Source organism: Erinaceus europaeus, chromosome 20, assembly GCF_950295315.1.
Source record: "Erinaceus europaeus chromosome 20, mEriEur2.1, whole genome shotgun sequence".
Taxonomy (NCBI): domain Eukaryota; kingdom Metazoa; phylum Chordata; class Mammalia; order Eulipotyphla; family Erinaceidae; genus Erinaceus; species Erinaceus europaeus.
In genome coordinates, this window is record NC_080181.1 from 15,080,043 (window position 1) to 15,094,270 (window position 14,228).

The 14,228-nt window shown below is 42.2% G+C and overlaps 1 protein-coding gene across 1 annotated transcript; it reads right to left on the reverse strand.

Moving 5' to 3' along the window:
- Positions 1-1,918: 1,918 nt before the first annotated feature.
- Positions 1,919-12,492, reverse strand: ATP5MG (ATP synthase membrane subunit g). Its single transcript, XM_007523613.3, has 3 exons — positions 12,336-12,492; positions 4,545-4,705; positions 1,919-2,118 (listed from the first exon to the last, which is right to left on the reverse strand). The coding sequence occupies exons 1-3, from the start codon at positions 12,385-12,387 to the stop codon at positions 2,020-2,022; spliced, it is 312 nt and encodes a 103-aa protein (XP_007523675.1). The 5' UTR covers positions 12,388-12,492; the 3' UTR covers positions 1,919-2,019.
- Positions 12,493-14,228: the final 1,736 nt, after the last annotated feature.

Consider the following 14,228-nt stretch of genomic DNA (forward strand, 5'->3'; position numbering starts at 1 on the left):
CCCTCAATTTCTTTGCCCTATCAAATAAAAATAGGGGGGGGGAGGATGGCTGCTGTGATGGACACATAGTACAGGTATTGAGTCCTAGCAATAACCTTGGTGGTAATGAGTGTAGACTTGGGGGCCAGGTAGTGGTGCACTAGGTTAAGTGCACATAGTACTAAGTGCAAGCATCCTTGAAGGACTGGGTTTTAACCCCTGGCTTCCCACCTGCAGGAGGGACACTTCCCTAGTGGTGAAGCAGGTCTGTAGGTGTATCTTTTTCTCTCCCTAACATCCCCTGCTCTCAATTTCTCTGTACTATCCAATAAAATGAAAGAAAAAATATATATATAAGGCTGCCAGGAGCAGTGGATTTGTGGTTATTTGTGTGAGCCCCAGCGATAACCCTGGCGGAAAAAAAAAAGTGGACTCCATGGAGACTTGTCTCTTAGTAAAACTGTGCTGGTTATTAAACTATGCAGCAGTATTCTTTTATTATTATTACTGTTGCGACTCCCCTGCAGGTGGGGAGCTGGGGGCTTGAACCAGGATCCTTACTCCAGTCCTTGCACTTCACACCATGTGCACTTAACCTGCTAGACTACCACCTGACCCCCAGCAGCAGTATTCTAAAAACAGGTGTAAATTTGGATCTGGCATTGATTAGATAAAGGTTAGCCATGACCCCCCCACACATGTAATGACTGTTAATCTTCTTTTGGTTCTCATCAGTTGGTACTACATGTTCTACACTGGCTTTAAGATTTAGGATAGGTCTAGAAACATCCCACCATTGCCTGCTCCTCAACCTTGCTATTCTCTTTTGGAAACCTATTATTAAACTGATAAAAGAATGCAACAGATATTATCAAAAATGTATTTCTCTGATTCTAGCAAGGGGATAGGGTTCAAATTTTATTCTTTATTTCCTTTTATTGCCCTTGTTGTTTTGTTGTTGTAATTATTATTGTCGTTGTTGGATAAGACAGAGAGAAATGGAGAGAGGAGGGGAGACAGAGAGGGGGAGAGAAAGATAGACACCTGCAGACCTGCTTCACCGCCTTGACTCCCCTTGCAGGTGGGGAGCCGGGGGCTCGAACCGGGATCCTTATGCCGGCCCTAGTGCTTTGCGCCACGTGAGCTTAACCTGCTGTGCTACCACCCAAATCCCAATTTTATTCTTTATACTATGAGTATAATTTAACTTCTTGGTATTATTTTTTCCTACAGTAGTAAGTTCTAGTTTTCTCTAGATATAGTATAAAGCTTAAGTATGTATTTCAAATCTTCAAGTGGAAATATCTTCACATATATACACATACCAGATTCATATATTCATACTTCCCATTTTCAGGTTAAGTAGACGTACATTTAGGGCTGCACAGAAAGCAAAACCAAAATAACACACACACACATATTAAAAAAAAAAAGATAAAAAATAAAAAATGTTCATAGCAGCACAATTTATAATAGCCAAAACCTGGAAGCAACCCAGGTGTCCAACAACAGATGAGTGGCTGAGCAAATTGTCTATATACACAATGGAATACTACTCAGCTATGAAAAATGGTGCTTTCATCTTCTTCACCTTATCCTGGATGGAACTTGAAAGAATCATCTTAAGTCAGTCAGAAAGAGAAGGGTGAACATGGGATGATATCAGTCATAGACAGAAGTTGAAACCTTAGACTGGATGTGGTGTATTGCACCAAAGCAAAGGATTCTGGGGCGATGAGTGTTCAAGTCCTGGATTATGATGTTGGAGGAGGACCTAGGTGGTGGGTTAGAGTGTTACTGAGAAATATTACACATGTACCAACTAATGTATTTTACTGTTGCCTGTAAATAGTCCCCCAATAGAGAAAAATAAATAAGTAAAATTAATATCTAGAGAAATTGTGACTGTCCATGTAGTGTTTATAGAGAAAACATTGAGTTTGATATTGTCTTATTTTATTCAGATACCAGTCTGATCACACATAGCCCAGGAACACTCAAATAAGAAATCAAATATAACCAGATGTTAAAGATTGGTCTTCAAACATTATAACCAATGAGGCCACGCTTGCCTATGATCTCGCCGACATAAAACCACATCCACACCTCTGTGGCCACCAAACCATTCAGCACAGCTTCCTGAAAAAAAGCACACAGGATGGTAACTAAACTTGTTATGGTAATCAGTTTGCAATGCATACACATAATGAACTATTATGCTGTACACCTAAAATCAACATGTTAGCTATTAATTATCTCAATAAAATTAAATATATGTCTACAGTAAGGTAACTGTCACTACACTCTACTTGAATGTGACATTTTAAAATTTAAGTATTATGCAAATAAAATTCCTAATGTATACTTTATTCTTATATATTTAAAACTATTATTTTCTAGGATTAAATGCCAGAATGTTGTAAGGATGCCATTCAAATTAGAGAACAAAAAAGAGCTGGGTGGTGGCACACATGTTATAATGTGCAAGGACCCATGTTCAAGCCCGTGGTCCCACCTGCAGAGAGAAGGCTTTATAAGTGGTGAAGCAGTGTTTCAGGTGTCTCTCTCAATCTCGCTCCCTCTCTATAACCCCCTTCCCTCTCGATTTCTGGCTGTCTCTATCCAATAAATAAATAAAGATAAAAAAAATTAGAGGACAAATTTAAATCAAATCAAGAATTGGCGGCAAGTTTGTTCAATAGCTAAGAATCCTTGAACTTCTAATTATGTAAACTAAATAGTTCAGAGCTTATAAATTCTTTGAAAGCATTCTTTAAAGATCTGAACTGACTTAACCCATTCATTATTAGTTTATGAGATACTTTATGAGTCCTGAAACAACCCACATCCTGGAAACAGCTGATTTTTAGACGGTGCCTTCACATAAAAGGACAGCGAGGGCAAAGTATGTCTCTGGACAGACTTCTGTCTGGTTAGATAGAATATGTTCAAAGAGCAAGAGTTCTATCTTCCCTTTCAGGCATCATTTGGATCATTTATTATTTGGCCTAATTTTTTTCCAAGTGCAGTAATAAGTACCCCATCTCACAGATTAGTGCTTTATTGCCCTGAAGAGAAAACATGTTATATATGTATATATGTTTTATACATATGGTTTCAAAAGCCAGTTAAAAAAAAATACTTGTTTCATTTATTTATTGGATATAGACATAGAGAAATTGAGAGGGAAGTGGAAGATAGAGACAGGAACTTACAGCACTATTTTACCACTTTTGAAGCTTTTTCCCTGCAGGGAAAATAGCCTTGAACTAGAATCCTTGTGCACAAACATGTGTGACACCAAGTGGACCTTAGATAGCAGGTTTTATCCAAAAAGTAATCATAGGACTAAGAAGACACCATAATGATCATACAAAACATTTATGCCTTAGGCTTTGAAGTCCCAGATTCAATTCCCAGTATTACCATAAGGTAGAGCTGAGCAAGGGGGTATATATATCCACAGATTTTAAAACTCTAGTTGGAAGTGGTCTGGGAGGTAGCATAGTGGATAAAGCATTGGACTCTTCAAGCATATGGTCCCAAGTTCAATCTCCAGCAGCACACGTACCAGAGTGATGTCTGGTTCTTTCTCTCTCTCTCTCTCCCTATCTTTCTCATTAATAAATAAAATCTTTCAAAAAATAAAACTCTAATTGAAAACTTTTCCATAAAACAACCAGGCCTTTTACTTTTAGCACCTAGAAGCAAACTTCCCCCTTTGAACTGGCTAGAAATAGCAGATGTGTCCTGAAAAATATTTCTTGGATGCAAGTTCTTTTTTTTTTTTTAAATATTTATTTATTTTCCCTTTTGTTGCCCTTGTTGTTGTAGTTATTATTGTTGTTACTGATGTCCTCGTTGTTAGGACAGAGAGTAATGGAGAGAGAAGGGGAAGACAGAGGGGTGAGAGAAGGCTCAAACCAGGATCCTTATCCTGGTCCTTGTGATTCATGTCACGTGCACTTAACTCACTGCGCTACCACCCGACTCCCTTGGATGCAGGTTCTAAAGCTAGCATCAATTAATTAAAAAAAAATTAAGCCTTAATGGTTATTTCTGGAGCTCAGTGCCGGCACCAATCCACTGCTCATGGTAGCCATTTTTTCCATTTTATTGGATAGGACGGAAAAATTGAGAGGGGGTGAGGGAGATACAGAGGAGACAGCATAATGTGTAAGGTTCTAAAGTCCCAAGTGGAATCCCCAGCACCACTAAAGCCAGAGCTGAGCAGTGCTCTGGTCTTTCTCTCTCCTTTCTTTCCTCCCTCCCTCCTTTACACATCTCTCTCTCATTAAAATAAATGTTTTTTTTTCCTAAGTACCCACTAAAAACGCTTGCTTTTTTTGTTATAACAAAATAGAACAAAGAAATAAGTTTCCAATTATTTCAAGCTAGATGACAAAATTAGAAAGGTAAACATCTTTCTCTGCAGTCAAGAAAGTGATCATCTCATTATGATGGTTTCAGCCTCCCTAGAAAAAATACATTAATCAATCAGCCTGAAAAATCCCAATGGAAGGTATTTTCTGTTATGCACACATTTTTATTTAGCCCTTGGTTACCTTAACTGTGAGATGTTTGAAGCTACCAGTTTTAGCACTATTGACTATTTTTTTCAAGCTCTGAATAGCTGTAGGGATCTCAGCAGGGGTTGGAGGAACCAGCTCAACCTTGGCATACTGCCAAAATGTGGCCAATCGAGGCTTGGAGTAAGTCACAGCAGCTGGAAAACAAAACAAAACAAAAAACAGGATGAACTCACTAGAGACCAAGAGAAGCAGATGTGTGGGTTGGATACAAATATTTACGTATGCATCATATTCATTCAGTTTGTACCAAATGTGCACCCGGTGTAAAAAGTCAAAGCTGCTCCCTGGTAACAAGAGGCTTTTTAAAGATGCAAAACACCTGTGTTACAGAGACATTCAATGAGGCAGGAAGCCATAAGTACTTTTTTTAAAAAATTTTTATTATTATTGTATAGGACAGAGAGAAATGGAGAGAGGAGGGAATGATAGAGAGGAGGAGAGAAAGACAGACACCTGCAGACCTGCTTTACCGCTCGTGTAGCGACTCCTCTGCAGGTGGGAAGATGGGGCTCTAACGGGGATCCTTGCACAGCCTTGTGCTTAACCCAGTGTGCTACTGCCTGGTCCCTAAAGGGCATCCCTAATAACATTAAAATGTCACAATAGGGGGGAAGGGTGGTAACGTACTCGGTAAACGCACATACTGTGAAGTGCAGCCATCCCAGTTTGAGCCCTCTGCTCCCCACCAGCAAGAGGAAAGCTTCACAAGCGGTGAAGCAGGTCTGCAAGTGTCTATCTTCCCCCCCCAATTTCTCTCTGTCCTATCCAACAATAGCAACAGCAATAACAGTAAACAACAACAATAACAAAATGGAAAAAAATGGCCACTAGGAGCAGTGCAGGTATTGAACACCAGTGATAACCCTAGAGGCAAAAAAAAAGTCACAATATCCCAATATTGGTCACAAAGCCCAGATGGAAATATATTACCACCCATTTTTGGTATCTTCATCAATATGTGCTGGATTATATCTTTTCTAAACAAAAGCACAGCTGCTCTTCCTTCAAAACACCAAAAACAAAAGAAACCCCACATGCATTAAGAACAGCAAAAATGGAAGTCAGGTGGTAGCGCAGCGGGTTAAGTGCATGTGGTATGAGCGCAAGGATAGGCGTAAGGATCCTGGTTTGAGCCCTTGGCTCCCCACTTGCAGCAGATCTGCAGGGGTCTGTCTTTCTCTCCCCGTCTTCCCCTCCTCTCCATTTCAATCTGTCCTATCCAATGACAGCAATAACAATAACAATAACCACAACAATGATAAAACAACAAGGGCAACAAAAGGGGGAAAAATGGTCTCCAGGAGCAGTGGATTTGTGGTGCAGGCACCGAGCCCTGGCAATAACCCTGGAGACAAAAAAATAAAAAAAAAAAATAAAAGCAAAACATTTGAAAGTTATAGCCAATCTGATATTCTATTTCAGGAGGAAAATAAGAAAAAAATTTGCCAGGGTAGATGTGAGATGGGTAGTAATTTCAGCAAAGGAAAAGTATTTGACAGGAGAAGGAGGAGGAGGAGGAGATGGCAAATAGCTCAAGGGCTGGTGAGCCAGCTCACCTGGAAACATGCCAGCTTGCTTCACCATTCATGCAACCAGTGCCCATGACAAAAGGGGAGGCTTCCGAACCTTGATCTTTCCCTGTTTCTTCTCTCTCTGACAGAGAAATTGAAAGGGGAGGTGGTTGTGTGTTGTTTCGTTATGTAGATGGCCCAGGTTCGAGTCCTGCTCCCCACCGAATCAAAGGAAGCTGTGGTGTTGTGCACTTTCACTCCCTCTGCCTGTATCTAAACAAACAGAGAGTGGAAGAGACCTCGCACTTGTAGCAAAGGTTCACTGCTCATGAAGCTTCCCCCACTGCAGGTGGGGTGAGGGCTTGAACCCAATCTTTGTGCACATTAACGTGTGTTCGTTCTACTGAGTGCACCACTGTCCAGCCCCTTGTCTCTCTTTTTTAAAGATTTTATTTATTTATGAGAAAGATAGAAGGAGAAAGAACCAGACATCACCCTGGGACATGTGCTGCTAGGGCTTGAACTCAGGACCTCATGCTTGAGAGTTCAGTGCTTTATCCACTGACCCATCTCCCAGACCACCCATGTCTCTTTCTGTATCAAAGTCAGACTGAAGCTGTGAAGGCTCACTGAAAAGATAAAAAATAAAAATGATAAAAAAAAAAAGTTCAACAAAGAAAAAAAATTAAAATGGTCGGGCGGTAGCGCAGTGGGTTAAGCACACGTGGCACAAAGCACAAGGACCCGCATAACGACCCTGGTTCGAGCCCCCGGCTCCCCACCTACTGGGGAGTCACTTCACAGGTGGTGAAGCAGGTCTGCATGGGTCTCTCTTTCTCTCCTCATCTTTCCCTTCTCTCTGTCCTATCCAACAATGATGATGTCAACAATAATAACTATAACAACAAAACAAGGGCAATAAAAGGGAAAATAAATAATAAAGGACTGGCAGAAGGATCCCGGTTCGAGCTCCGGCTTCCCACCTGCAGGGGAGTCGCTTCACAGGTGGTGAAGCAGGTCTACAGGTGTCTGTCTTTCTCCCCCCTATCTTCCCCTCCTCTCTCCATTTCTCTCTGTTCTATCCAACAACGATGACATCAATAACAACAATAACTCCAACAATAAAAAACAAGGGCAACAAAAAGGAAAATAAATAAATTAATTAAATTTTAAAAAAAAAACCTCAAATGCATGAGCATACAAAATGCCTACTTTTGAGGGTGTACCCATGGTTCCCTGTACTTTTCTTACTAACTGTTTCTGGATATTTTGCTACTCTCAGAACTATTACCACCATCATCTTCTTGCTTAGAGTAGACAAATTCTAAAGCAGACACAAAGCACTGAGACAGTTCTCAGTAGGACTGTCAATGCTGACAAGATAGTGCTTCAGGGAGTCGGGCGGAAGCGCAGCAGGTTAAGCGCAGGTGGCGCAAAGGGCAAGGAACAGCCTAAGCCCAGTTTGAGCCCCAGCTCCCCACCTGCAGGGCAGTCGCTTCACAGGCGGCGAAGCAGGTCTGCAGGTGCCTGTCTTTCTCTCCCCCTCTCTGCATTCTCTCTGTCCTATCCAACAAGAACAATAAAACAACACGGGCAACAAAAAGGGAATAAGTAAAGAAATATAAGATTGTGCTTCAAATAGCACAAAGTCTTGGGGCTGGGGAGCTAGTGGCACAGCACAGGACACTCCACTCCACCTCTTCCCCCTGCAATAGGACCACAGTAGGAGGGGAAGGCAGAGGGGGAAAGGAAGACAGACACCTGCAGACCTGCTTCACAGCCTGTGAGGTCCTCAAGCATGATGTGTGCACTCTACTGGATATACCGCCACCTGGTCTCTAAAATTTAAAAGTACAGTTTGAGCCAGGGAGATAGCAATAGTGGTTATGCAAAAGATTTTCCTGTCTGAGGCACCAGACAGCTCAGGTTTTAACTTCCCACACCATTTTAAGCCAGTGCTATGGTTAAAAATAAGCAAGTAAACAATCAAAAAGGTCAGTGAACTAGCTCACCTGGAGTGCTGCTTTGTCATGTGTACAACCCAGGTTTGAACCTGACCTCCATTGCCCTGAAGGAAGCTTTGGTGCTGTGGTATCTCTGCCTCTCGGTCAATACAAAGTTTTGTGCAAGAGCTTCTTGGTGGTGCTGGGAATCTAACTCAAGATCTTATACACAAACATTCCTTCAATCATTGAATCAGATCCCTAGCCATTACTAGACTTTACAGATGAACAAAACATGAATGAATGGTGGATGATGGGAGCCAAGTAGCTAACGAAAGAAGCAAGAGCAGATCTTAAGTACTGAATCAGTTGGCAGCATTCATAATGAATATGTAGTCTTTCTTTCTTTCTTGAGTTGTCAGTGGCATGTCACTTTTCTAAGCCAACTTCTTCACACAGAAAGAAAAAGAGAAAGACACCACAGCACTGAAACTTCCTTCAGTGCAGTGAAGGCCAGGACACACCTAGGCTGTGCCTGTGACAAAGCAAGTGCAGTATCCATGTGAGCCACACTGCCAACCAGAATGTGTAGCTTTGTAACACACACATATAGAGACAGAAAAAAAAAACCAAAAACAATTATAAATCTATGAATATAAGTAGGTCACTACATATACTTTAGTTTCAAAATACCACTGTTCAATAAAAGAACCAGGGCTCCTTGGAAAGGCTGTTTCCAAGGCTGGGCAGGACGAACACAAGGTGAGTTAAAGCATCTTGTACCAGAAAGGACTTATATCTAAGGCAAAGAAGTACCATCCCAAAGTTTAAATCCAATGACCAAGGCTGGGAAAATTTGAGTGAGAAAATCCATGCTACTCTGGAGCTGTAAAGTATGAGATAAATGTAAGTACTTCCTATTGACTTACTTTAAGGGAAAAATGGTAACTTTAAAGTGTAGAAACCCAGCAAACATGATCTTTTGAAAATACCCATTTAGTATTTTATTATATAATGGAACTAGCCTTTTGAGCAAACACTAACTTAAAGATGATGAAAATTATTTCACTGAATTGGTTCTTAAATAAATCAGTCAAATGAACCACTGGGGAAAATGGTGAAAAAAACAAATAGTCTCAAATTTAGTTAACAGAGGGTTAAAAAAAAAAAAAAATCAAACTCTGATCTTTCTGGGGAAATTTGATAAAATTGTTTCTGGAAGTTTTTTTTCCCCTAGAGAAATCAACAAATACAGGTGTAACAGAGCAGAAAGGGTTGAAAACTTTTTAGTTTTATTTCAGAATATTTTATATTTAACATTCACATTTAATAGACTAAGTTATATTTAAAAGCAAAGTATATTTCCATTTAATATTGTGGTTCTGAGTCTTCTTTCTGAATATTTCTTAAAGTTAAAAAAAATTCAATTGTTCAATAAGAGAGAATTCATGTAATTCACAATGAAAAAACCTTTTTCTTTCCTTCTCTCTCTTTTTGAATATATTTATTTTCCCTTTTGTTGCTCTTGTTTTGTTGTTGTAGTTATTATTGTTATTATTGATGTTGTCATTGTTAGATAGGACACAGAGAAATGGAGACAGGAGGGAAGGCAGAGGGGTAAAGGAAGACAGACACCTGCAGACCTGCTTCACAGCCTGTGAAGCGACTACCTTGCAGGTGAGAAGCTGGGGGCTCCAACTGGGATCCTTATGCCAGTCCTTGTGCCTAGCACCACGTGCACTGAACCCACTGTGCTACCACCCAACTCCCTCCTTCTCTCTTTTTAAAAAATAATTATTATGCAATTACAGAAGCCAGACCTTCCACCCTCTGCAACCCACAACGACCCTGGGTCCATGCTCCCAGAGGGATAGAGAATGGGAAAGCTATCAGGGGAGGGGGGTGGGATATGGCGATTGGGTGGTGGGAATTGTGTGGAGTTGTACCCCTTCTACCCTATGGTTTTGTTAATTTATCCTTTCTTAAATAAAAAATTTAAAAAAATTATTATTTGATAAAGACTGAGAAATTAAGAGGGAAAGGGAGATAAGGAAGGAGAGAGACACTTAATGACACTGCTTCACCACCTATGAAGCCTTCCCAATGAAGGTGGGGACTGGGGCCTTGAACCTGGGTCCTTGCAAACTGCAAAATGTGTGGTACTGCCCAGGCTCCCCTTCTCTTTTTAAACCAGAACATTAAATAATGAAGAGCATAATGGTTATGCAAAAAGATTTTCGGGGGAGTCGGGCTCTAGTGCAGCGGGTTAAGCACAGGTGGCGCAAAGCACAAGGACCAGCATAAGGATCCCGGTTCGAACCCTGGCTCCCCACCTGCAGGGGAGTCGCTTCACAGGCGGTGAAGCAGGTCTGCAGGTGTCTATCTTTCTCTCCTCCTGTCTTCCACTCCTCTCTCCACTTGTCTCTGTCCTATCCAACAACGACAACAACAATAATAACAACAATAATAAAATAACAAGGGCAACAAAAGGGAATAAAAAAAAAAAAAAAAGATTTTCGGGAGTCAGGCGGTAGCACAGCGGGTTAAGCGCAGGTGGCTCTAAGCACAAGGACCAGTGCAAGGATTCCGGTTCGTGCCCCTGGTTCCCCACCTGCACAGGAATCGCTTCACAAGCGGTGAAGCAGGACTGCAGGTGTCTATTTTTCTCTCCCCTTCTTTGTCTTCCCCTCCTCTCTTCATTTCTCTCTGTCCTATCCAACAACAACGAGATCAACAACAACTACAACAATAAAACAACAAGGGCAACAAAAGGGAATAAATAAATAAAAAAAAAAAAAAGATTTTCATGCTAGAGCCTTCCAAGTCTCATGTTCAATACCCTGTACTATCTATCACAAGCCAAAGCTGAGCAGTGCTCTGGTCTTTCTCTCTACACCTCTCTTGTTCTCAATAAAATAAGGTGCGTGTGCTGCCGGGAGGTGGTATACCTGACTGAATGACCTCCCTGGTCCACATCTGCAGGATATAGCTCAGTGGTGGAGACACACTTAAGCATGTATGAGCTCTACAAATCACCCAGAAAGCCCAAAGAATGAAATTCCTTTTTATTTATGCCAAAATCTAGCGCTTTATTATAACAAGAAACCTTGAGAATCTTAGTAAAATTCCAAACTTGAGTTCGTGGGAAACTGTAAATTATCAGGCTGTTGGGGTTCTGCAGGAGAAAATCAAGTACTCGGCACTGTAAAGCATTCAATAACCTACTATTTAGTTGCTTACAGATGAAAATGGAGAAAATAACAATCATTGAATCATATTTTTAAAAGTTTATTGTTCAACTCTGGATTATGGTGGTGCTGGGGATGGAACCTTTGGTGCTTCAGGCATGAAAGTCTTTTTGCATAAGCATCATGCTATCTCCCCAGCCGTAAATCAATTTTTACAGACACTCAACTTTTTCCTTCATCATAAGATTGGGAGGAAGATATTTAGAAGTCCATGCTTCAGCCACTCACCTTAATATATAGACGTGAAAAAAGCTCCTGCATACTTTACTTATCTCACTTGGGAAAACAAAACAAATAGCTTCCTAGACAGTAGAAAATGAAGCTATTTACAGACAATGCTCTACAACGCAGGGTTGTGACTAGTCTGAAACAGGGCGGTCTACTGGCAAAGCTTCGGCTTTTCCGGCGTGGGGATGGGGTGGGGGGAGAACCTTCAATAATACTATAATAAAGACTACTATTCACAAATATCCCTTTCTATGCTTGTTGGAACAAGGAAACCCATGTATGAAGTTGTATCCCCCCTAAAATCACACTCAGATTAAAGGGGGGGGGGAGAGAAAACACAACGGTTTGATGCTCCAAAGGCTCATGTTCAATCCCCACAGCACCGTCTTAAATCAGGGCTGAGCAACAGCTCTGGTAAGGAAAAATAAAATAAAATAAACAAGTATTTGCAAATCTGGCCAAGAAAGGAAAATGAAGCCATCATCCAAAAGTCCATCTCCTGCTTAACATTTCCCGTGGAACTCCAAATACTCCCTTGAGAAGTTGACAAACCTGTCTGTCTGTCCTTCCTTCCTTCCTCTGGTCCTCCCAATAATTCGCACCCCGCACGTTCCCGCACCCTGGCCGGGAGACCCGAGCGCTGCAGAAGGCGACAGCCGCCGCTGTGGTTGGAATTTGCAGCTTCCAGACCAGGCGAGCGGAAAGGCTGGAGCAGAGTCGCAACCGGCCTCCATACTGTCCCCGAAGGACCCAGGCGTTACCCCAGCCTCCATCTTCCTCTCAGGCCTCCCGGTCCCCCCGCGCGCCCTCTCCGCAGTTGGACGGGCTTCTCACCGTTTATCAGCGTCGGGGCCTTCTCAGCGAGGTTACGGACAAACTGAGCCATGGCTGCACGATGGAAGGTCCGTCGCCCTGAACCGCGGGCTGAATGTCACCTCCCAGAAGGACACGCCGAAGGACCCTCTTCCGCTTGAAGGTCAGGCCTCCTTTTTCCGTGCCGGTTCCAAAATATTTAATTGTTCTATTATCTTTTTGTAATCCAGGGGGGTCAAGTCACTTTTTTTCTTCAGTGACGAGGGAGACAAAAATGGATGTTAAAAAGTAAGATCGAGGAAGTCTTGGGGAACAGTGGGATTCTTCAGAGAAACAGGCATTTCTAGGGACAGCTACTGAAGGGTGTTCGCAAGGGCCGCAAGATGAAGAAAGGCGCATGCGCCCGAAACTCGTGCATTTTCCGAGTAATTTTTTCTTCCCTTTTTTTAGGACATGAGGAATTAGGGCTAGTAGGCATCACTGAGAAAATTTTCTAGGCCGACATGATCGTTTGAGAGAGGAACACAGGGTCCCAGGTCAAATATGTAAAATGAAGCGAAAGCAGGTTCCACCTAACCTGTCGCTACGGTCATCCCTTTTCTCCAGGTCTCTTTTAATCCCACTTAAACAGCCTGTATCAGATTGGAGTCCAGTTCAAAGATCTTATTTATTTCTTTACTTATGTGAGAGAGAGGGGGGCGGGAAAGAGAGAGATAGACATGCACTGCAAGGATTGAACTCAAGACCTCATACTTGAAAGTCCTGTGCTTTTCTCCACTGTGCCACCTCCTGGACAGCAGAATAAAACTTTTTAAAAAAACCTTTCTTAAATTATCTTTACTTATTTATTGTGTTGAGACAGGTAGAAATTGAGAGGGAAGGGGGTGATAGGGAGAGAGACACGTGCAGCCCTTCTTCACCACTTAAGGCAGGTCTGCAGATGTCTTTCTCTTACCCTCTCTGTCTTCCCCCCCCCTCCATTTCTCTCTGTCCTATCTAAAAACGACGACATCAATAACAACCACAATAATAACTACAACAAGGGCAACAAAAAGGGAAAGTAAATATTAAAAAATTAAATATATAGAAAAAAACAAGGGCAACAAAAGGGAATAAATAAATATTATTTAAAAATCAAAAGAAAGGGGGATATAGAGAGGGAAAGAGACAGATACTTGCAGTACTGCCTCACCACTTGTGAAATTTTTCACCTGCAGGTGTGGACTGGGGAATTGAACCCGGGTACTTGAGCATTGTAACATGTACAGTCAACCAGGTATGTCACCACCTGGCCTCCAAGAGGTGCCTTTTTTTTTTTTTTTGCCTCCGGTGTTATTGCTGGGGCTTGGTGCCTACACTACTAATCCATTGCTCCTGGAGGCCATTTTTCCCATTTTGTTGCCCATCTTGTTGTCTTTATTATTGTTGTCATTGCTGTTGGATAGGATAGAGAGAAATTGAGAGAGGAGGGGGGACAGAGAGGGGGAGAGAAAGACAGACACCTGTAGACCTGCTTCACTCACCGTCCGTGAAGCGAACCCCTGCAGGTGGGGAGCCGGGGTCTCGAACTGGGATTCTTACACCCAGTCCTTGGGCTTCGCCTTAGGCTTCGCGCCCTGTGCGCTTAACCTGGAGCACCACCACCCGACCCCTGGGGTGTCTTTTTCTTTCCCCTGTCTACCTCCCCTCCCGTCTCAATTTCTCTCTGTCCTATCAAATAAAATAAAGTGTGGCGGGGGATGGGCGCCAGGAGCAGTGGATTCTTGGTGCTGGCATGGAGCCCTAGTGACATCCCTGGTGGCGATTAAAAACAAACAAAAAGGGAGTCCAGCGGTAGCGCAGCTGGTTAACCCAGGTGGTACAAAGCGCAAGGACCAGCATAAGGATCTTGGTTTGAGTCCCTGGCTCCCCACC